Source organism: Neoarius graeffei, chromosome 16 (genome assembly GCF_027579695.1).
Source record: "Neoarius graeffei isolate fNeoGra1 chromosome 16, fNeoGra1.pri, whole genome shotgun sequence".
NCBI classification, from domain to species: domain Eukaryota; kingdom Metazoa; phylum Chordata; class Actinopteri; order Siluriformes; family Ariidae; genus Neoarius; species Neoarius graeffei.
Genome location: NC_083584.1, coordinates 29,023,600 through 29,047,958, shown reverse-complemented (window position 1 = coordinate 29,047,958; position 24,359 = coordinate 29,023,600). Strand labels below are relative to the sequence as shown.

Below are 24,359 nucleotides of genomic sequence, written 5' to 3'. Positions count from 1 at the left end.
TCCTCCAGGTGCTCCGGTTTCCCCTACAGTCCAAAGACATGCAGGTTAGGTTAATTGGTTTCTCTAAATTGACCGTAGGTGTGAATGTGAGTGTTTGTTTCTATGTGTCAGCCCTGTGATGACCTGGCGACTTGTCCAGGGTGTACCCTGCCTCTCGCCCATAGTCAGCTGGGATAGGCTCCAGCTTGCTTGCGACCCTGTAGAACAGGATAAGTGGCTACAGATAATGGACGGATAATAATAATAATAATAATAATAATAATTCCCTATGCACAGTCGGGTGGTCCTCGTGGATAGTCTGGGGCGGTGGACAGTCATACAGCTTAAAGATCTGTGTTATTTGGCAAGAAGAGTGTCTACGTTATGCTTCTATCCTTGTAGTCTGTCATTATGTTGAATAATCTGTCATCATAGTGCATACTAGCATACTGTTGAAAATGATCACCACAAAAAAAAAAAACATTTTGCTTTGAGCTCTATTTCATTAGTGTGCACTCAGTGAATTATGCTGCACCAAGTGCCTTTGTGAAAGAAAGTAGCCCTACCCTTACAGAAAAGATACAGCAGTGCAAGGAAACATCCAAATATACAGTACGGTACAGTTTAACAACTTCACAGTCTAACGTGCTTTCTTTTTCATTCCAGGTTACTGTGATGCTATCCAACAGAATGTGATACTGAATCACAAAACTGACACTTAGTGATGCTACTACACATTTGAAAGCCAATATTTCCTCCGTCGTCAAGGCGAAGATGCTGAAGACGGAGGCTTCGGCAGAGAGGACCACCCTGAGGAGTGCCTCTCCGCACAGGAATGCCTACAGAGCAGAGTTTCAGGCTCTCAAGAAGGCCTTCGATCAGCCGAGACAGGATGGCGACACCAAGAGCAAAGATCCAGAGCGGATCCGGCAGCCCCGGGGTCGGCAGTATGGCGCACACGTCAGCCGAATCAAGGACATGTTCATGCAGATGGGCACAGAGAACACGGGTTCTGGGAAGCCTCGAGGAAGAGACGAGACATCTCCACAGAAACTTACCAAGCCGACCAATTTCATTAACCGGGCAGATGGTTCAGTGATCAAACTTCAGCATGGTGAGAGAACCGGCAACTCGAAATTCTCAGAGACAAGGAAGCTCTTTGAGCAGAGCTCTAGAGATACATCCCAGTCTCCTGTGTACTCATATGGCAGAGATAAGAGGGGTTCTCATGAGCATTTGGATGATTGGAGAGGGGCACGTTCCAACAGGGGCAGCACAGACTCCTTGGACAGTCTTTGCTCACGAACAGAGGCGTCTTCGCCAACAGTCAGCCAGCTTAGTGCTGTGTTTGAGAATTTAGACCATCAAGGATCAGGCTCCACTTTCCGCAGAAGTTATGGAAGCGGTCGCCCTCTTTATTCACCGGATGGCTCACTAAGACATGGGGACGCCAGTGAGGATGATGCCAGCCTTCGTCAGTCTCCATCACAAGGTGTGTGCAGGACACGTGTTGGGAGCAAGCACACTCTTCCAGTTTCGTCCTCCTCAGAAGATCTTCTCAGTCCCAGTCCTTTGTCTGAGCAGGAAAAGACTATTGAGGGGAATGAAGTCCAGGAGAGGACTGCGGCAGGACATGGGGATGTAGGAACCAGCAAGGCTGTAGATGGATCTAGTGAGCACAAGCAGGTTGAAGATTCTGCTGGAGTTTGCACAAACTCTGCTCAAGTCAATGACACTACAGTGTATGACAGACCACAAAAGGATACATCTGTCTCAGCAGATATTAAGGTTCAAAAGGATATAGAGGAGCCTATAGATGACTCCAGCCGGATAGCAGCTCATCATATGGAGGAGCCCAATGAGGAATACTGTAGCAATGAGAGGGTTATTTACAATGCTGATGGAGATGCCTGCTACCAGGGCTGGGGAGAGAGCTGCACCGACGTGGAGGATGATTTGTATGGGGATGATGATGTTAGCTATGATCCTGGATCAGAGATCACTGAGATTCCTGGTCTTCCTGAGGAGGAGAAGGAAGATATTCCTCCAAATCGGAAAATACGATTCAGCACTGCCTCGATCACGGTACGTTCATCCAGATCCGTGCTACATTGTTAATCCATACACTTAAAGAGCATGCATTACGTGTGAGAGATATGAAAATACAATATTAATATTGTGATATATTAATTTAATAACACTGAAAAACTCTTTTCTGAATACCATGGATATTGTCAGGCTTCTGATCTTTCATGAATCAATTATTACTCACTGTGACCAGTAATGGATCGGATGTTCGAATTTTGTAACGTGTTTTTGTAACATGTTTATTTTTTTCTCATTTTCCAGTGTTAATTACTATTTAAAAAAAAACAAAACTTCTTTTAGACTGTAAAAGTAAAACTGGAGATTTTGAAGAAAGGAATCTGGCCTAATCCTAACTTTAACCTTTGGAACATTGCGATTTGTGTCAGGCAAATTACTATTGTGAGGTCATGCTGATTTTGTTGGTGCTTTGTTTGTAAAACACTCAGTACGTTTACATGCACATCCAAATCGAGCTACTGTTGGTAATCGAGCTAAGGGTCCCAGCAGGGGTGCCAGAGAAATCCAATCCTACATGCACACAAGGAAATCGAGCTATTGTGTGAGGTACATTGTGCACCCGAGCCACAGGTGGCGCTACACGCCCCATCGTGTTGGTACACTTCCGGTTGTCGTCATGAAGAAGAGCTATTCAAGAGTGTAAACAAAGTTATCAGTTCCGTGTTCACAAGAACAACGACGACGAGGACAGCAACATCGATATATATATATATATATATATATATATATATATATATATATATTCAACTCCTTAAGCTGAGTGAGCATGAACTCCTCATTGCTCCAGAAGTGCACGTTTCTACTACTGTTGTCATGCCGACCGAGGCTGTTGTGTTTCCCGCTTGTGGTCTCGTCACTCGTCACTTCCGGAAGGGGCAGTGCTGAAGTAAGTAGCTCGACTACGTAGCTCGATAGGGTTTCCATGGCATTTAGAACTTCGATTTCAGTCGAGCTACGGCAGAAATTCGATTTTCTCTATGTGCATGTAAACACACTGACTGTGAATGCTTTCAAGTATCGCGGTATAATATATTTGCTTTATACCACTGCACTGTGCACTGTTCAATTCTCGAATCTGATTGGCCAGATGATGTTGATTACTTTTCTACAACAGCGGTTCTGACAACAGTGCCGGCTATAATTCAAATCACAGGGTTATATTAATACACTCATCCGAACACATTAGTGTTTCTGTAGTAACATGTTCATAACACACAAGCTAAGCCTTACAAATGGATTAACAACAAAACAAAAAATGTGTGGGTATTTAGAAAAAGAAAACATATAACCATTGATATGGCGAAGCATTCTGTATCGAGACGTTTGTTGAAAGAGTGGCAGTGCTTTGAAAAGGTCAGGTAAGTTTTCCACCTTGGGAAAGTATTCAGAATGGAGGATTTTTTTTTTCCGGTTTCTTGGGAGCATAACTACTGTTTTATGTCTTATTAACTGAGAGAGAGAGGATGTTTAAAAGGCATAAAACAGTGCCGCTGTTATTGGAAAATAATCCGTTTTTTGGTGATAACAGTAACTCTGCTTCATGTCGGGCTGCGTTACACCACCACATTGTGGTTTATTCTGTACAGCTTTAGCATGTGTTCCAGGTCTTAATTGTGCATAAACTATGAATGTACGGTATAGGAAGCACAATTTTGGCCTTGGCTGAGCTCTGAGTCCTCCTCTTGCCTGATCAATGCAGTGTAATTTAGTTAATGAGCATGCGGTGTCTTACGCTGGCATTTGGACGGCCATTCATGCCTGTTGGGAGATGTGCACAAAAACAGCTGCTGCCCTCACAGCTCATTTTGGCTCATACTCTCGCTGTGTTCTTCCATGGTCTCCTGTGTTCATTTCACTGTTATTTGAAACGATTTCAAGCCAAATCTCTCAGGAAGGGACTGTGTGTGATTTGTGTTGTTCTAATGGGAAGCACAGAGGTTTGTTTGCTTCTGTGAAAGGGTTTGTGAAATTGCTGGAGGTTGAAACGTTGTACGAAGAACAACACAGGAGCTGGAATGATGCTTTTCTATAAAAAACATAGTATCTGTCTTTAATAGTCAAAAAGACAACTCTAGAAAACATTAATAATCAATTTCTACAGTCAGTTAAAATCTGATGGACCATTTGCACTTCCCCCATTAGATCAATGAACTTTGATTTAGTCATTTACAGAGAGCAGGCCATAAAGCTGCACTTTATGGTTATTCTGTTTGTGCTATTGATTAGCTATGATTATTTCAAGCCTCTCAGACATCTACAATTAGCAAGATTCTGTACAGGCAACGGAATAAGAAAAATATCAACGTTTGTGTGGTCAGGATTAGTCTTTAAAGCATTCAGTTGGATGTTGAATCTCATAGAGCCCTTTTCCACCAAAGCAGTTCCAGGGCTGGTTCGGGGCCGGTGCTTAGTTTGGAACCGGGTTTTCTGTTTCCACTGACAAAGAACTGGCTCTGGGCCAGAAACACCGGTTCCAGGCTAGCACCAACTCTTTGCTGGGCTAGAGGAAAGAACTGCTTACATCAGCGGGGGGGCGGAGTTGTTAAGACCAAGAACAATAGCAAGACCGCGAGAAGGCGCCATTTTGAATGAAGCACCGTAAAGCCAGAAGCAGCAGCTGTACAAGTGCGAAGTCATCCATTATTGTTGTTGCTGTTTTTTCTAATTCTCCGTGTTGTTGTTGCTTCGATGTTCGTGCCAAGGTTTATGCAAACGCAGCGACGTAACTGACGTATACAGTGATGTAATGACGTGGCTCCCCTTAGCACCCCGAGCTATGGAAAAGCAAATTGGTTCTCAGCTGGTTCGCAAGTTGAACGAGTTGTGACCCAGCACCAGCACTGGCCCCGAACCAGCCCTGGAACTGATTTGGTGGAAAAGGGTATATGGAGTCATCATATCTACAAGGATGGCAATACCTGATGTTGCCTGTCCAGTGTGTCTTAAAGATCTGTAATAGGAAAATACAATGACATGCCATACTACTCTTCATGTGAATTTTTAGATGAGACGATTATATCAATTTTGTACTTTTTTGTAATATTACAATTTAGCCAAACTGTGATTATTATTATTATTATTATTATTATTAAAGGGGGCGGCACGGTGGTGTAGTGGTTTAGCGCTGTCGCCTCACAGCAAGAAGGTCCGGGTTCGAGCCCCGTGGCCGGCGAGGGCCTTTCTGTGCGGAGTTTGCATGTTGTCCGCGTGGGTTTCCTCCGGGTGCTCCGGTTTCCCCCACAGTCCAAAGACATGCAGGTTAGGTTAACTGGTGACTCTAAATTGACCGTAGGTGTGAATGTGAGTGTGAATGGTTGTCTATGTGTCAGCCCTGTGATGACCTGGCGACTTGTCCAGGGTGTACCCTGCCTTTCGCCCGTAGTCAGCTGGGATAGGCTCCAGCTTGCCTGCGACCCTGTAGGACAGGATAAAGCGGCTAGAGATAATGAGATGAGAATAAGATTATTATTAAAGGTAAAGACACTTTAAGCTTCTTAATTTGTTGTATCCTAAAATCATAGATCACAAAAGTTGTTTTTCTGCAGTCAAAACCAATATTTTTGACTCCATCACATGCACACAGATGCAAAAGAACATGTAACTAATATCATGTGATGTCGTATTTCCTACCCTCTGCTATAATTGAGACTAATTTAGACAGACGGAAAGAGTATGCTTTATATTTCACATTGCCTTACTAGACTCAGTAGTTTGAATTTTAAATTGGTCCTGCTCTGTTTTAACAGATCTCTTTTCTCCTACCACTGTTCACTATGTTTATAGCCCTGAGGCTATTGAAAGGCGATTGTCCTCTTTTAAACCGAGTAAATAGTCCTCTGAAAATTGGCATTGTGTTGCCTGGGTTAACATTTGACCAGGCTGAATTGTTAAATGGCCCTTGGCTTCAGTTCATCAGACAAAGAGTGCTCATTAGTCATATGGAATATGAAACTCTGTCAGGTCGCACACTTGTTTGGCGCCCTTCAAACAAATAACAGTCTGTCTCCAGCTGGACTCCTTTAAGTGGTTTGGTAAAATGCAGCTACTCCTATCCGACTAAGTCAGCCCATATGACAGGCTATTTCTCTTAACAGCAATGAAAAAAAGTGCATTTCCCCCTCTTGTATTATTTCTTAGTGCTTTGGAAAAAAAAAACACCTGATATTCTTGGGAGAACCTGTAGAGGGGGCTGTGACCAGAAACAGTTCATTTCACTGAAGAGGACAAAAGACAAGTCCCGACAGACTTCAGCATATCTACTAACCTGTTTCTATAATAATGATTATCTTTTCATTTCATATGTTTTTGGGCAGTTTTTTGGCAGTGATGCTTTATATCAGCTCAGAAGAGCTTCAAGTGTCAGAGCTGCCTGTACTGAGGCACTCTTAGTGATCTGAGTTATTGTCCAAATCTCTGAATGACTGTCCTGCTGGGCGGCACGGTGGTCTAGTGGTTAGCGCTGTCGCCTCACAGCAAGAAGGTCCGGGTTCGAGCCCCGTGGCCGGCGAGGGCCTTTCTGTGCGGAGTTTGCATGTTCTCCCCGTGTCCGCGTGGGTTTCCTCCGGGTGCTCCGGTTTCCCCCACAGTCCAAAGACATGCAGGTTAGGTTAACTGGTGACTCTAAATTGAGTGTGAGGGCCCGTTTACACGAGGACGCTGTCGGGTAAAAACGACTAAATATTTTATCGGAAGTGCCTTTCGTCTACACGGGGACGGCGTTTCCGAGGCTGAAAAACGGAAAAAATTGAAAACGCCTTCCAGAGTGGATAAGTTAAAAACAGCCCCCATTGCATATCCGTCTAAACTACCCAATACGCGAAACTCTGCTCGGATCTGCTCACGTCGGGTACGCGTTTACATCATACATATGTCATATACTGTACATGCCAGCCCGGGAAGTAAGAAAGTAAGTAAAAAAGTAAGAGCATGTCTGATTACATCGATCCAACGGACCTTCAAGCTGCTCTGGCAGCTTTAATAAACGTCCAGGAGTCCTTCGAACATCTATACCGAATCTGCACATATACCGTTAATGAACAGAGGCGGGTATAGTATGCTCTTACTTTTTTACTTACTTTCTTACTTACCATAGCCAGAGTAGTCAAAGTTTTCGCGGCGCAGATGTGCAGATCAGACAAGACAGAAGACGTTGCGCATGTGTGCAGACATAGCGGAGGTCTTTCACAGCACCACCTAGCCGCCTGGCATGCACATCCAATTGAATTCCACACATTTATGCGTCACCGTATAGACGCAGATTTCCTCCTTGAAAACGGTCATGTAGACGCGGAAAAAGTGAGAACGAAAATGGACTTTTGCGTTTTTGTTTCAGACCGTCCCCGTGTAAAGTGGGCCTGAATCGTTGTCTGTGTCTATGTATCAGCCCTGTGATGACCTGGCGACTTGTCCAGGGTGTACCCCGCCTTTCACCCATAGTCAGCTGGGATAGGCTCCAGCTTGCCTGCGACCCTGTAGAACAGGATAAAGTGGCTAGAGATAATGAGATGAGATGTATTAAATTTGAAATGCATTGTGTCACCAAAGGGCAGCACAGTGGTGCACTGCCACCTCACAGCAAGAAGGTTCTGGGTTCAAGCCCAATGGTCGGCAAGGGCCTTTCTGTGTAGAGTTTGCATGTTATCCCCTTGTCTGCGTGGGTTTCCTCCAGGTGTTCCGGTTTCCCCCACAGTCCAAAGACATGCAGGTTAGGTTAACTGGTGACTCTAAATTGACCGTAGGTGTGAATGTGAGTGTGAATGGTTGTCTGTGTCTATGTGTCAGCCCTGTGATGACCTGGCGACTTGTCCAGGGTGTACCCCGCCTTTCACCCATAGTCAGCTGGGATAGGCTCCAGCTTGCCTGCGACCCTGTAGAACAGGATAAAGTGGCTAGAGATAATGAGATGAGATGAGATGAGATGAGATGAGATGAGATGAGATGAGATGAGACATGGCCACTGCTGGCTCGCTATATATTATCGGACAGGGATGACTTACAGTATTTACTAACGCTTCATTTAAGGGATGTGTCTAATGCTGCACAAACTCTCCATAACGCTGTCGCTAGCAAGTGACAAAGCAACGACGACTATACATTTTGTACGTGACACGGAGCTGCAGTTTCAGCTACATCAACAGCAGCAGTCGACAAAGCGATGGCGTGACAACAAGTGATGCTTGAGCTGAGATTTGGGAATTGAGAATTGAAAGACTGAAGTGACAAATTCAAATGCTTGACTTGAATGTTTCTTCAGAGTAAACCCTATGGAGCATGTGATCTGACTTTTCTTCATCTCCTCCCACCCTCAACTTTAGTAGTTTCCATTTCCTGTTTGATACTCAAAGATTGAAGTAAAACTTATAACCGTGGTTTCATACACACATATCCCGGTCATACATGATTTCTGGTTAAATGTGGGTCGAGACGTTATGAATAAAAATAAAGTTTGGAAGAAAGTAGTAGAGATTGTTTGTGCCCTTGCTGAATGTATGTGGCTAGTATGGTTAGCTAATCTGCTAATCCACTGGACAGTGCATGCCCACAAGCAATGGTTTCTATCACTACATGCCCATAAGAAGCAAACTACAAGTGATATGAGTGATTTGTTGCTTGCTAGTGTCATAAACATTTATTTTGAAAAACACTTCTCATCTCATTATCTCTAGCCGCTTTATCCTGTTCTACAGGGTCGCAGGCAAGCTGGAGCCTATCCCAGCTGACTACGGGCGAAAGGCGGGGTACACCCTGGACAAGTCGCCACGTCATCACAGGGCTGACACATAGACACAGACAACCATTCACACTCACACCTACGGTCAATTTAGAGTCACCAGTTAATCTAACCTGCATGTCTTTGGACTGTGGGGGAAACCGGAGCACCCGGAGGAAACCCACACGGACACGGGGAGAACATGCAAACTCCACACAGAAAGGCCCTCACCGGCCACGGGGCTTGAACCCGGACCTTCTTGCTCTGAGGTGACAGCGCTAACCACTACACCACCGTGCTGCCTTGAAAAACACTTATAAATGCTAATTCTTATAGCTGGTAGCTGTTGTTTTGCCAATTTTGATGAGTTTGAGGTCAACTAGAATCAAATTATTGTTGAGATTTAGACATTTTTATTACATGAGCGTTATGACAGGTGACATTGGAGCTCAGTGCACTTTTGGGTTGTCAAGTAGTCAAATACTGGCAATAATGTGACATGTCAAAACATGTCTTTTCACGTTGAAGCTGAGCTAGACATCAGTCGTCACGACGTTTGTCTTCTTTGAACAAAAACTGTCACTTGATTTGGATGTTAGTGAACTAGACATTCGCAGTGATGAAGGTACAACCTCAAATCAGAAAAAGTTGGGACAGTATGGAAATGCAAATAAAAAAAGGAAGCGGTGATTTCTAAATTTACTTTGACTTGTAATTCATTGCAGACAGGATGAACTCAAGATATTTCATGTTTTGTTTTGTTTTTTTGTTCTGATCAACTTCATTAACAACTAGAAAAGCACTCGGAGAACGCAAACCTCCGCCAAGAATCCTTTAAAAAATTCTGGGATCCAGACGGTGATCCGGATCACTGCCAACATTTAATGGATTGTTACTTGTGCCCAGTCACACCTCTGGAAAAAATTTCAGAGCAATCCGTTCATAACTTTTTACGTAATGTTGCTAACAGACAAACAAACAAACAAACCAACGCTACCGAAAACATAACCTCCTTGGTGGAGGTAATTAAATAATGATGTGATTTGAAATAGGTGATGTCAACAGGTGATTGTAATCATGATTTCATACAAAATCAGTATCCAGGAAAGGCCTAGTCTTTGATGAGAAAAGATGGGCTGAGGATCTCCAGTTTGTCAATAAATGGGTGCAAAAATTATTGAAATGTCTAAAAACAATTTTCCTCAAAAGAAAGATATGAAGGGATTTGTATATCTCACCCTCTACGGTACATCTCATCTCATCATCTCTAGCCGCTTTATCCTGTTCTACAGGGTCGCAGGCAAACTGGAGCCTATCCCAGCTGACTACGGGCAAAAGGCGGGGTACACCCTGGACAAGTCGCCAGGTCATCACAGGGCTGACACATAGACACAGACAACCATTCACACCTACGGTCAATTTAGAGTCACCAGTTAACCTAACCTGCATGTCTTTGGACTGTGGGGGAAACCGGAGCACCTGGAGGAAACCCACGCGGAGAACATGCAAACTCCGCACAGAAAGGCCCTCGCCGGCCATGGGGCTCGAACCCAGGACCTTCTTGCTGTGAGGCGACAGCGCTAACCACTACACCACCGTGCCGCCCCTCTACGGTACATAATATCATTAAAAGATTCAAGGAATCTGGAGGAATTTCAGTGCATAAAGGGCAAGGGCGCAAGCCTAAGCTGAACACCTGCGATCTCATTCATTTATAGCTGATACAAACATAGGGGCTCGGGATTATTTTGGCAAACCTTTGTCAAATGCTACAATACGGAGTTACATCCATAAATGCATGTTAAAACTTTACTGTGTGAAAAGGAAGTCTTATGTTAACTGTGTCCAGAAATACTGTGGACTTTTCTGGGCTCGAAGGCATCTGGGATGGACCATCACACAGTGGAAACATGTATTGTGTTCAGAGGAATCAGTGTTTCAGGTACTTTTTGGAACAAATGGATGTCATGTGCTCCAGACCAAAGACAAACAGGACCATCTAGACTGTTGCCAGGAGCAAGTCCAAAAGCCAGGGTCTGTCATAGTATGAGGTTGTTTCAGTGCCCTTGGGAAAGGTAACTTGCACTTCTGTGATGGCAGCATTAATGCAGAAAAGTACATTGAGATTTTGGAGCAACATATACTTCCTTTAACATCACATATTTTCCAGAGATATTTCGACAAGAAAATGATGGGTGGCACGGTGGTGTAGTGGTTAGCACTGTTGCCTCACAGCAAGAAGGTTCTGGGTTTGAACCTAGCGGCTGATGGGGCCTTTCTGTGTGGAGTTTGCATGTTCTCCCCGTGTCTGTGTGGGTTTCCTCCTGGTGCTCTGGTTTCCTAGTCTGGTTAACACCAGACCATATCACAAGTGAAATATGGTCTGGAATCTGCCTATTGAATTTCTCGTAGGGGAGGTGTGGTTTACGATTGTCAACAGCCGTTTATTGGATGTTGCGAATGTCTATCATTTGGCGTATACGTAGCCCATGGCCAATCATGGCAGTTGTACCCGGTGACGTAGTTAGAGCAACGAAGAAGAGAAGGAAAGAGAAAGAGAAGGCAAAACAAAAATAGACTGTAACGCCAAACGCTGTTCTTTTTTTAAAACAAACTTTCGCTCGAAACTATTCAGAACAGTGTCTAAAGCTTGATCGAAAGTTTGGTTTGTATCGTTCGCCGCCATGTTAAATGTGATCCGTAAACAGTCCCAAATAAACTACAAGCTTCTGTTTGTCGAGTAGTACGCGTCACCGTCTTTCCACCCCTCCCCACTCTCTGATTGGCTCCCTAACTCAGGCGAGCCTTTAGACCATAGTTTCCATGCTGTCTTTTCAGATCGGAACGATTGTGCAAAGCAGCATGGGATTTCCCAGGCTACTGGTTTCCCCCAAAGACATGCAGTTAGGTTAACGTAGGGCGGCCTTGGGCTGAAGTGCCCAAGAGTGGCGACGTGCACGTACGCAGCGGATTTGCTCTCCTATGATGAACTAAATTTCGTTGTGCAGTGACAAAAAAAAGGCATTCTATTCTATGTGGAAAACCACATTCTGCACATATTGCAAATGCATGGCTGAGGAAGAAGAGGGTGCCTGTCCCCTCTGTCCCCAATAGAGAATGTGTGGTTAATTTGAAACGAACAATATGACAACGATGACCCCGTACTGTAATACACCTTAAGACCTGTTTGCAAGAAAAATGGGACAAAATAACACCTGAAACACTTCATCATTTGGTCTCTTCGGTCCATAAACATCTTTTAAGTGCTGTGAGAAGGAATGGCAACATTATAAAGTGGTAAATGCTTTACTGTATGAACTTTTTTAATGTGTTGCAAGAATCAAAATTAGGCACGGTGGTGTAGTGGTTAGCGCTGTCGCCTCACAGTAAGAAGGTCTGGGTTCGAGCCCCGTGGCCGACAGGGGCCTTTCTGTGTGGAGTTTGCATGTTCTGCGTGGGTTTGCTCCAGTTTCCCCCACAGTCCAAAGTAGGGATGGTTGACTGAATCAATGTCAACCGGTTATTTTTTTTTTGGTTGTCGGTTAAAAAAAAAATCAATTGTTTTGGAGCGGAGAACCTGGAATTCTGTGTTGTAAACGCTTGGGGCATGCCATGCGGTGTAAGGACGACAGCTGACAAATCAGAAACACCCATTCAGTCATGTCCCGCCCTCCCGCCCCAGTTGAAGACAGCTGCCACTTGGCGAAAGAAAAGTGTAGACACAGGCTTTTTAGCTTACAAATTACTAAATTCAGGGATGCAAACGGCGCGCCTTTTGGCGGATGCTGCCTTTTTCACGGCTGAATCGCGCAGATCCGATTTTTTTTTTTTAGGGGGGGCGTTGGAGTGTCTGATTATAATTTCAAAGTAAATTCTGTATTAAAATTACTAAATAAGCGAATGCCATTACAGTCCATGAAGCATAGGAAGTATAAGTATGAGAAGAAAACAGTAAATCAGAAAGCTGTGCACGTTTGCGCAAAAGCTGCGCAAATGTGCGCAGCTTTCTGATTTACTGTTTTCTTCTCATACTTCCTGTTTCATGGACTGTAACGGCATTTGCTCATTTAGTAATTTTAATACAGAATTTACTTTGATGAAATTATAATCAGACACTCCAACGCCCCCCCTTAAAAAAAAAATCGGATCTGCGCGATTCAGCCGTGAAAAAGGCGGCATCGGCCAAAAGGCGCACCGTTCTGTTTTTTTTAAATTATTATTAGAAGGCACATCGAGTTTAGTCCTGCCTTGGCCAGTGCATTCTGAAAGTATGTTTCGGTCTGTAGCCAACAATGCATGTTATTGCAGATCATATCTCTCCACACAAACTAAAGGCGCAGATGCCGACTTTTGGAGGGAAAGGGAGAGAATGAAATGACAGCGGTGTCTGGAGGGGGAGTGACAAACGCAGCTTTTATGTCTGTGAGCCAAGTCGGTGACGGCTTCAGAGCAACTTCAATACCATGCAGTAATGGCGTGTCGATATTGGCAACGGCGTTATAACGATTGTAGCTAATTAATTAGATTACCCGGCGTTATAACAGCCTTTATTTTAACGCCGTTATTCCCATCACTGAATGTTATGTACTTCTTCTAGCACTTGACTTTATTTTCAACGCCATTATGGCCAACTGAAACTGTCTCTAAGCTGGAGCCATTTGTCCTCCGCTCCAATACAAACCCCTCGACATCAGTGCCGCGTTTGACTAAATGTTTCGCGCTGTAGAAAAGGTAATGTGAGTGGAGGGCAGCGACTGGGACTGAATGTGCGGATGCTCGCGGTTAGATTTAGAATAGATTCTAATAATTCCAATTCTAGAATTTTAAACTCATAGGTTAACCGACTTTAACCGGCTAATGAGGCTCGGTGGTCGGCCAAGATTTTTTTTAGTTTTCGCCATTCCTAGTCCAAAGACATACAGGTTAGGCTAATTGGTGGCTCTAAATTGACTGTAGGTGTGAATGTGAGTGTGAATGGCTGTTTGTCTCTACAGGTATGTGTCAGCCCTGTGATGATCTGGCGACTTGTCCAGGGTGTACCCCGCCTCTCGCCCATAGTCAGCTGGGATAAGCTTCAGCTTGCCTGTGACCCTGCACAGGATAAGCGGTTACAGATAATGGATGGATGGATGGATGGAAGAATCAAAATTAAAAGAAGTATTTATTTTGAAAAAACAATAAAATGCATGAGGTCAAATATTGTGCTGTTGTATTGTTTTGAGTGCAATACAGGTCAATGATCATTTACAAATCATTTTCAATTTTAATAATTTCTGTTTCAACATACCATCTTAACTTTTTCTGATTTGGGGTTGTAGACTAATATTATACCTTTTGCCTATGGGAATATCCTTTTGTAACTGTTTTTATGGGTTTATGTCAGTTATCATAAACTGCTTAGGGAGGTGTCATGTGGTCTAAGAACAACAATGTTTAGTGACGTTTGTGACCGTGTGAGAGAGAAGTATTCCTGAAGTTCTTTAAGGACTTTACTATAAACATAATAAATAAAACACTAAAGCTTTGTGTCAGGTTTTATCCTGCCTTGATCATGACGTTTTGAATGTTCTTCTTCTTTTTTTTTGTTAGAATGTTGATGATTTTTTTTTTTTTTGCCCACCCCTGCTGCAATCATTGTGGATTCCTGGTTTGTCATGGAGTATGGTTAAATAGTTACCTCACCATTTGATTTTTTTTTTCCCCAAAATACAGTTTAAATTGAAAATGTTTTGGCTCAGAACACTGCCTTTCTTTGCAGTCACGTATAAAAGTAACATGATTTTGTGGAAGAGTCATTCTCAAATATATCTTTCTAAAGTGTTTTCCCAATTGGTTTAGTTTTACAGGGGGATGTGAGGTAATACCGGGGGTTTTACATTTATGACATTCGGTAGATGTGACTTGTATTTATCTCATTTATGCAACTGAGCTGTTGAGGGTTAAGGGCTTTGCTCGAGGGCGTAGCAGTGGCAGCTTGGCAGTGCTGGGATTTGACCTCATGACCTTTCGATCAGTAGTCCAGTGTCTGATTAAGTAAGATTATGCTGTATTTTACCGTCTATAAAATGACCAGCAGGTAATATATATTCCATCCAAACTGACATGTTGGTATCAAAAATTGAAACCATTGGCCAAGTGTAAAACACAAACCAATAAAATATAGAAAATACGTACAGTTAGACGCAATATTTCAAGGGGTTCCAGCCAAGCGCACTACAACAAGCGCTTACAATTAAGGTCAAATATTATATTCATATGATGCGTGTTAAGTACACATAGTAATTTTAGTGCTACATCCACGTGTACAACACGAAGACATGCCCATCTGTGTGATTTATCGCATGCAGGTCAATCCTAATTAATACAGACCTCCTTCAGTGACATTACTCGACATTGTGGACTTATGTCCACAAATCTCATCCTGCAGAAAGACAAACAATTCTGGGATTTGATCTTGTTTTTGTTTTATAGATCTATACAAGGACGTGCAAAGAGACTTTTGCGCAAAGATTTAGTAATAAATTGAGTTTTAGATGCATTCAACCATTGTTGATTAATACAGTGATATTGTGATAACCTACTCTAAAAATATCACAGTTATCATACCATGACGATTTCAAACCGTGAAAGCTCTACTGCTGAGCAATCGATGGAGAGGACACAGAAAGGGCAGTGCAGTGTTTTGCTCTTCAGCTCTTTAGCCAGGTTTTAACACCCTGTCCAGCTCATCAGCAGCCACATTATTGAGAACATGACTTGTCATACCAGATGAACCTCATAAAATTAGTCTCGGTTATTCAAACCCTGGCTGCAAATGATCTAATTCACTATTTCTAGAAAACTGAGGAATGATTAGAATCCTAGATCTCATCCTATGTTATGTTCACTTTTTGTCAGTGGGTCTATGACTACGTTCAGACTGCACCCTGAAACGACCCATATCCGATTTTTTTGCCCATATGCGACCTGTATCCGATTTGTTATTGACAATCTGAACGACACAGATCCGATTTTTTTCACATGCGACCCAGGCCGCTTGGATATGTGGTCCTAATTCCGATGCATATCCGATATCTACTCCGAGATCTCCGAGATCTACTCCGACCTCTTTTCAAACCTACGTCAGGCAAACCTTGTTCCACCTTCTGGAAAACACTTTCGATGTCGATCGGCCGTGCACTTGGTCGTTTGTGAGATCGTGCCCTTGTCATCGTTAGAGTTTAATATCTGTATCATGTTAATTGTCCTTTTTTAGCTTACCTTAATTGTGTTTATTCATTTATACATAGTTTTAATTATTTGGGCGGTGCCTCGCATGGGTACTTTCGGGTCCCGTTCGTGCCGACACCTTTGGGTGGCTTTCTTGTTAGTTATTTTTATTTATTTATTTATTTATTTTGTTCATTTATTTTTGTATTTTTGTAATTTGATGTGAGAAGTCATGCCCAATAAAGCAATAAAAAAAAAAAATTTTTCACATGCGACTGCAGTCTGACCGGACAGGTCGCATTCATGCGACCTACACGTCATCAACAAGAGACAAACGTCACTATTCTGCGTTGGCTAATCCCACCTCTTTGGTGGAAAATAACAACATTTGTACAGTTTTCAGAATTTAAATAGACTTTTATAGAATTGATCAAGCTAATGGTGGATTTGGTAGGGACCTGGATGTTGATCTGTTAGCCTGATTAAATAAAACAGTTTCTATAACTGATTTATAACTTAAACCATCCTGTATTACAAGATTATAAGATTGTTCTGGAAATTTCCAGTAATTTGACACCTTCAGTCTCATTAGTCTGCTGCCCACATTAATCAGATTATTGTGTGAGTTCCGCCGCCGCCACAAAAACCACATCGCCAGGTCTCGCCTCATCTCCATGCTTTACTTGCAAACTTGAAGAGTGCGCTTTTTTTGTTTACGTATTACGTAGATGTGCTTATTACATGTCAATTTGCGCATGCGGGACACTTTTGGGTCGTTTTCCGTTCATATTGGAGATCGCATACAAGTCTCATATAATTGGTAATGTGAACGGCCTAACAAAAAAATCGGATTTCACAACAAATCGGATATGGGTCGTTTCCGGTTGCAGTCTGAACGTAGTGTATGAGAACGACACCAGCTAACATAAAACACTGTAGTTGGAATTTAAGAAGGTGAATTAAATAAGAAATAATTGATGCTCATGTTGTAATGCCGGATAGGGCTGTGCTCACAGCTCGCGATACTCGATCATGCACGATTTTCGGGGGCACGATACGATATCGTTTACTCACTTGAAAATCAAAAATCCCATATATGACATATTTCATGCATATCTCCCGGTTCTGTAGCAGGTTGTCATCAATTTTCACTTGATTTAAAGCACGTTTCATGCCAGAAATCGACGGAAATTCATGCTTGCAACCTGTTCCAACCAAAAACGCTTTTATTTACAAATGGCGCTTCCAGTTACTCAGGGCATGCGCACTAGAAATTAGGCGCTCTGCTTCAATGCGCTCTGCTACAGATGCCGCAAGCCGCTAATTACGTCCCCCATGTCTCCATGGCCTCGTTTCGAGACTCATTGATTGAATAATTTTGGCGCCAAACGTATTCGCGCAGGGCGGCACGGTGGTGTAGTGGTTAGCGCTGTCGCCTCACAGCAAGAAGATCCGGGTTCGAGCCCCGTGGCCGGCGAGGGCCTTTCTGTGCGGAGTTTGCATGTTCTCCCCGTGTCCGCGTGGGTTTCCTCCGGGTGCTCCGGTTTCCCCCACAGTCCAAAGACATGCAGGTTAGGTTAACTGGTGACTCTAAATTGAGCGTAGGTGTGAATGTGAGTGTGAATGGTTGTCTGTGTCTATGTGTCAGCCCTGTGATGACCTGGCGACTTGTCCAGGGTGTACCCCGCCTTTCGCCCGTAGTCAGCTGGGATAGGCTCCAGCTTGCCTGCGACCCTGTAGAAGGATAAAGCGGCTAGAGATAATGAGATGAGATGAGACATATTCGCGCCCTCTGCTTACAATACATTAAAGACATCGTTTAACTCGATATATCGCGATATATATGGTACGATATCACGAGCAACTGAAGGCAAACGAGCACAGCCCTAATAGTTATTTAGATTAGAGTGCCACAGATAACCAGTAACCAGGCATCCCAATCTATAAAGCTTACCGGTAATAACAACCAGATAGCTTTACTAGTAATGTACCAAATGATTGAATTGTGTTGTGTGTTCGTGTATGTGTGCTCTTGAGTTCTCTTTTGTAAACAACATTTAAAGGGTGTGATGAAATCATCAGAAAATTCTGGCTCTCGCTGTAACATCTTAATTCCTTAATTGAATTAAATGGAACTGAAAAACTACAGAGCAACTGAACGAGTGCTAAAATGACTCAGTAATTACACACTGCTCTCTGCTCCATCGTTATATTACAGAAACCTGTAGTCCATTTGGCTTTTACCTTTGCATGGTCCCTGAACAAAAATATACGGCATATTAAATATAGAAGAGCTACTAGGCAGAGTTTCGAGTTGTTTTTTTTTGTATCTTTATCAGTTCATGTCACAACACGATGGGACATTCTTACAGTTGATCTTCAGTCTTTGTGCCATTTTATTAAATCATGCATCATTGTATTAAGAAAGATGCGTTTTCTGTGTTTTATCACGCAGGTGAAGGATATGAAGTCAGATCTGAAGTGATTTACCGCTATTGGTTTTTCTCTGAGAGAGTTTGTGTAGTGTACCGGTACATTATTTTTGAGATAACACTTCGCAGTTTGTGCAGAGCACTAGAGAAGGTGGCCTTAATTTGATTGAAAAACAATACACTGTATTCTGATCCAGTGATTCTGACCTGCTGCCTTTGTATCTGATAACTGCCAGTTTGGGATCAGAAATGAAATTAAAATACGCCTGTAAGAAATGCACTCATGCTTCTGAAACGCTCAAGCTCTTAATTTTATTTGCAGAAGACATGTATCTTGGATAGCGCTGTCGCCTCACAGCAAGAAGGTCCGGGTTCGAGCCCCGTGGCCGGCGAGGGCCTTTCTGTGCGGAGTTTGCATGTTCTCCCCGTGTCCGTGTGGGTTTCCTCCGGGTGCTCCGGTTTCCCCCACAGTCCAAAGACATGCAGGTTAGGTTAACTGGTGACTCTAAATTGAGCGTAGGTGTGAATGTGAGTGTGAATGGTTGTCTGTGTCTATGTGTCAGCCCTGTGACGGCCTGGCGACTTGTCCAGGGTGTACCCCACCTTTTGCCCGTAGTCAGCTGGGATAGGCTCCAGCTTGCCTGCGACCCTGTAGAACAGGATAAAGCGGCTAGAGATAATGAGATGAGAGATGAGATGTATCTTGGACTCGCTTTATAGTACACCTTGCATGGGACATGCTTAACAGCCTGCTATGAATACTCCATTTTTAGAAGGCTCATGAAATGTCTTCGTGAGTCACGGTTTTGTGCATTTGCAACAGATTTTGTCACTCAGGCTCAGAGGATGAGATGCATGAATGCAGTGAGGCCTTTCAGAATATTTTCCATCGAGGATATATGAGGGCACTTCTCCCAGCTTTGGATTATGAGCTGATCTCTGCTCCTATAATTTGATGGAAATGTTAATCATAGAATGGCATAGTAGTGATAACAGTAATGATATTATAGAGAAAGGCTTTCATTTTAAAATTATTGAATGTTTTCCTTCACTCAAATATTTGTTAACGGCTGCGTATATATTTGATCACTAGAGTAAATGTTGTTTTGTTCAGTTAAAGGCTTAACTATATTAAGGGTTATATTTAGATGCTAAAACTGATTAATCAGGATCACGGGAAGGTTAAAGTCATTCCACCCAAATGTGTTTTTCTTTTCTTTCTTTCTTTTTTTTTAAATTAAGCTCTTGGGAAAGAAACAGATTATTGAAAACTTGTTTTAATCACATTCATTTATTCATCTTCAGTAAGCTGGTCAGAGTCATGGTGAATCTGGAGCCTGTTCCAGACCCTGGATGAGATGCCAGTACATTGCAAGGCACCATGCGCACATACATATTCATACTGGGAGTAGACTGTGTGATTGTATACAGTAAACTGTACCATCATCCTGTTGTGCCAAACTAACTATCTCATGGCTCTGGATGTACCGTATGTATGATGCAACTAGCGCGTGTGAACAGAGTATTGCTGAAACAATGCTGACTCTGGGGGAAAAAGAAGGGAGCGTGTCCAGACATATCATGTGTCATGTAGATTACACGTTGTGTTATGTTACGACAGAAAAAAAAATCTGTACCTGTTAGCCTTTGCTTGCAAAACTGATCTCATCTCATCTCTTATCTGTAGCCGCTTTATCCTGTTCTACAGGGTCGCAGGCAAGCTGGAGCCTATCCCAGCTGACTCCGGGCGAAAGGCGGGGTACACCCTGGACAAGTCGCCAGGTCATCACAGGGCTGACACATAGACACAGACAACCATTCACACTCACATTCACACCTACGGTCAATTTAGAGTCACCAGTTAACCTAACCTGCATGTCTTTGGACTGTGGGGGAAACCGGAGCACCCGGAGGAAACCCACGCAGACACGGGGAGAACATGCAAACTCCGCACAGAAAGGCCCTCGCCGGCCACGGGGCTCGAACCCGGACTTTCTTGCTGTGAGGCGACAGCGCTAACCACTACACCACCATGCCACCCTGCAAAACTGATATCAGGATAAAAAATATATTAGCTGTAACTAAATGTATTATGAAATTGAGGTTATTGGACGTGCTCTGTGGTGAACAACAGTGGACGTATTGTTATGACCCTGGGTCATAATGTGTACTATTATATTATTGATTTATTTTTGTTGTTGCTGTTCTCCCTCCCTGCCTGAAGGGGGTGCCTTTCATCTGTTCCTGTGACTTTTCTTTAAGGATTTTCAGTTGTAGATGGCAGCAGCTGATTGGACCATGGTTGAGTGCACCTGTTTTAAAATTCTTTCTGGAGAAGATGCACTTCACTTTCTCCTGCTTTCCAATACGACTGCGCCTTGGGTTGGCAACTGATTAATATGTTTGAGTTGTAAACACTGTAAATATTTCTCTAAAAGCAATTCAGATAACTTGGACTTGGCAGCACGATGGTGTAGTGGTTAGCACTGTCGCCTCACAGCAAGAAGGTCCTGGGTTCGAGCCCCGTGGCCGGCGAGGGCCTTTCTGTGCGGAGTTTGCATGTTCTCCCCGTGTCCGCATGGGTTTCCTCCGGGTGCTCCGGTTTCCCTCACAGTCCAAAGACATGCAGGTTAGGTTAACTGGTGACTCTAAATTGACCGTAGGTGTGAATAGTTGTCTGTGTCTATGTGTCAGCCCTGTGATGACCTGGCGACTTGTACAGGGTGTACCCTGCCTCTTGCCTATAGTAAGCTGGGATAGGCTCCAGCTTGCCTGCGACCCTGTAGAACAGGATAAGCAGCTACAGATAATGGATGGATGTTGGGTAAGATCCCTGTATTTTATTTTATTTTATTTTCTTGTCCAGGTAATTTATTGGAGATTTAAATAGATTGTTTTGTTTGTTATTTTGGGCCAGGCTCACCCTGATGCCACTTTTACTTGAGCTGAAATAAACCAGCTGTGCTTTGGACTGCAATCGGTTGGGGCACTGGTCGTCCTTGGGAGCGAGGTTAAGGGGAAGTCATTTTTATGCTACGCTCAGGTTTCCCCTAGGCTGGGGCAAAACAATCTCATCTCATCTCATTATCTCTAGCTGCTTTATCCTGTTCTACAGGGTCGCAGGCAAGCTGGAGCCTATCCCAGCTGACTACGGGTGAAAGGCGGGGTACACCCTGGACAAGTTGCCAGGTCATCACAGGGCTGACACATAGACACAGACAACCATTCACACTCACATTCACACCTACGCTCAATTTAGAGTCACCAGTTAACCTAACCTGCATGTCTTTGGACTGTGGGGGAAACCAGAGCACCTGGAGGAAACCCACGCGGACACAGGGAGAACATGCAAACTCCGCACAGAAAGGCCCTCGCCGGCCACGGGGCTCGAACCCGGACCTTCTTGCTGTGAGATGACAGCGCTAACCACTACACCACCGTGCCGCCCTGGGCAAAACAATATTTATTGAATTCTGTTCCTGTATTGTGAGCAAAGTTGCATGGAAGGCTAGTAATAATGAGAGAGGCTAAGATGCCTCAGACATGCGTTTACCCACAGAATTTTAAATTGACCAGCTTGACCGCCGTCAGGTTGGTAGAACGTATCGCCAAATCCTGATATTTCTCTCAGTCTCAGGTTAGCCGATCCACCAATATGCGTGTTTGAGAGGTGATAGGAAACCTAAGAACATAAAAGAAACCCTTGGGCATGTGGAGAACATGCAGTAATGGAGAACACAGGCACTAAACTGAGTTCAGGATAGAACCAGGAACCTTGCAGCTGTGAGATGGCAACACTACCCTCTGTGCCACCCAATCATATTTCAATTACAGAAGTTTTAAGAACTCTTTATGTTAACATGTAAATGAAAGGCTTGTACCACATTGTTGGCATCTCATAATTACCAAATAAACCCCTACATACCGGTATAACATGCATTCAGCAGTACACTTATCACGATCTAGCAGTAAAGATCTACAGGCAGTCACTGCAAATTCCTACTGAGTAGCCATTTTAATTTAAAGATGCCTTCACCTGAAGAATTCATGAGGACATCCTGCAGAAATATGCATTTTGCATAAAGCTCTATTGATTACCCCGATGACTGCCCTTGGACTTCAGTTATGAGCTTTGAGTAAATTGGTTTTGTATTACCACTGAGTACAGAGAAAATTAACAATATGCTACAAATGTGGTACGTAGGGATTAGGTCAAAAATACTGGCGCATGCTTTTAATCATAGTGTGCAGGATTTGAAAGGAAACAAAAGTGAAAGCCTTGAACTGAACAGAATAAATGAGTTATTAGGATCTGCAGTGTGGTTTTATTTCTCCCGAAGCAAAGTCCAGGTTTGTAAGAAATCTGCAAAGGGTTTTTAATATTTCCAAGGCAGAACCTGAATAGGTTTTACATGATCAATGATTTTACTAAACCAAGGAGAAATTTTCCCTTAATATTTCCATTACTTTAGATTTTACATTGTAATCCTATGGCAGGCGGCACGGTAGTGGGTAGCGCTGTCGCCTCACAGCAAGAAGGTCCGGGTTCGAGCCCCGTGGCCGGCGAGGGCCTTTCTGTGCGGAGTTTGCATGTTCTCCCCGTGTCCGCGTGGGTTTCCTCCGGGTGCTCCGGTTTCCCCCACAGTCCAAAGACATGCAGGTTAGGTTAACTGGTGACTCTAAATTGAGCGTAGGTGTGAATGTGAGTGTGAATGGTTGTCTGTGTCTATGTGTCAGCCCTGTGATGACCTGGCGACTTGTACAGGGTGTACCCTGCCTCTTGCCTATAGTAAGCTGGGATAGGCTCCAGCTTGCCTGCGACCCTGTAGAACAGGATAAAGCAGCTACAGATAATGGATGGATGTTGGGTAAGATCCCTGTATTTTATTTTGTTTTCTTTTTTTGTCCAGGTAATTTATTGGAGATTTAAATAGATTGTTTTGTTTGTTATTTTGGGCCAGGCTCACCCTGATGCCACTTTTACTTGAGCTGAAATAAACCAGCTGTGCTTTGGACTGCAATCGGTTGGGGCACTGGTCGTCCTTGGGAGCGAGGTTAAGGGGAAGTCATTTTTATGCTACGCTCAGGTTTCCCCTAGGCTGGGGCAAAACAATCTCATCTCATCTCATTATCTCTAGCTGCTTTATCCTGTTCTACAGGGTCGCAGGCAAGCTGGAGTCTATCCCAGCTGACTATGGGCGAAAGGCGGGGTACACCCTGGACAAGTCGCCAGGTCATCACAGGGCTGACACATAGACACAGACAACCATTCACATTCACACCTACAGTCAATTTAGAGTCACCAGTTAACCTAACCTGCATGTCTTTGGACTGTGGGGGAAACCGGAGCACCCGGAGGGAACCCACGTGGACACGGGGAGAACATGCAAACTCCACACAGAAAGGCCCTCATCGTGGCTCAGGTGGATAAGGCACCATGCCATAAATCTGGAGACCTGGGTTCGATTCTTGTGATGACCTGGCGACTTGTCCAGGGTGTACCCAGCCTTTTGCCCGTAGTCAGCTGGGATAGGCTCCAGCTTGCCTGCGACCCTGTAGAACAGGATAAAGTGGCTAGAGATGATGAGATGATAACCTATGGCAAAGGTTTGCCCTTCTTACTGGATCTTACACCTGATCCCAGGTTGAGTTGGATTCTTACAAATCTGTGAAACAGAAGATACCTCTGTGGTTTTTCTGGGCAGGAAAGATCCTGGCTGGCTGTGTCAGGAGCGAGTGCTCCCACTTCTACCTCGTGTTCAGGCTTTTTTTTTTTTTAAAGAGAAACAGGCATTGTTTTCACTCTGTTGTGAGTACAAATAAAAAAAAAAACAAGATTCTCTTCAGCCCTGACACACTGTCCTGCATTGTTATTCGACCCTATGGCCATATGAGCAGGTTGTACACACAGTTGTACTGAGCTC

General features: G+C 43.7%; 1 protein-coding gene across 1 annotated transcript in view; it reads left to right on the top strand.

The window, feature by feature from the left end:
• ppp1r9a (protein phosphatase 1, regulatory subunit 9A) overlaps positions 1–24,359 on the top strand; it is a 117,228-nt gene that overhangs the window by 1,654 nt on the left and 91,215 nt on the right. Inside the window, 1 exon segment of the mRNA XM_060942748.1 lies at positions 646–2,064. Coding sequence (XP_060798731.1) covers positions 754–2,064 — 1,311 coding nt within the window. The 5' untranslated portion in view covers positions 646–753.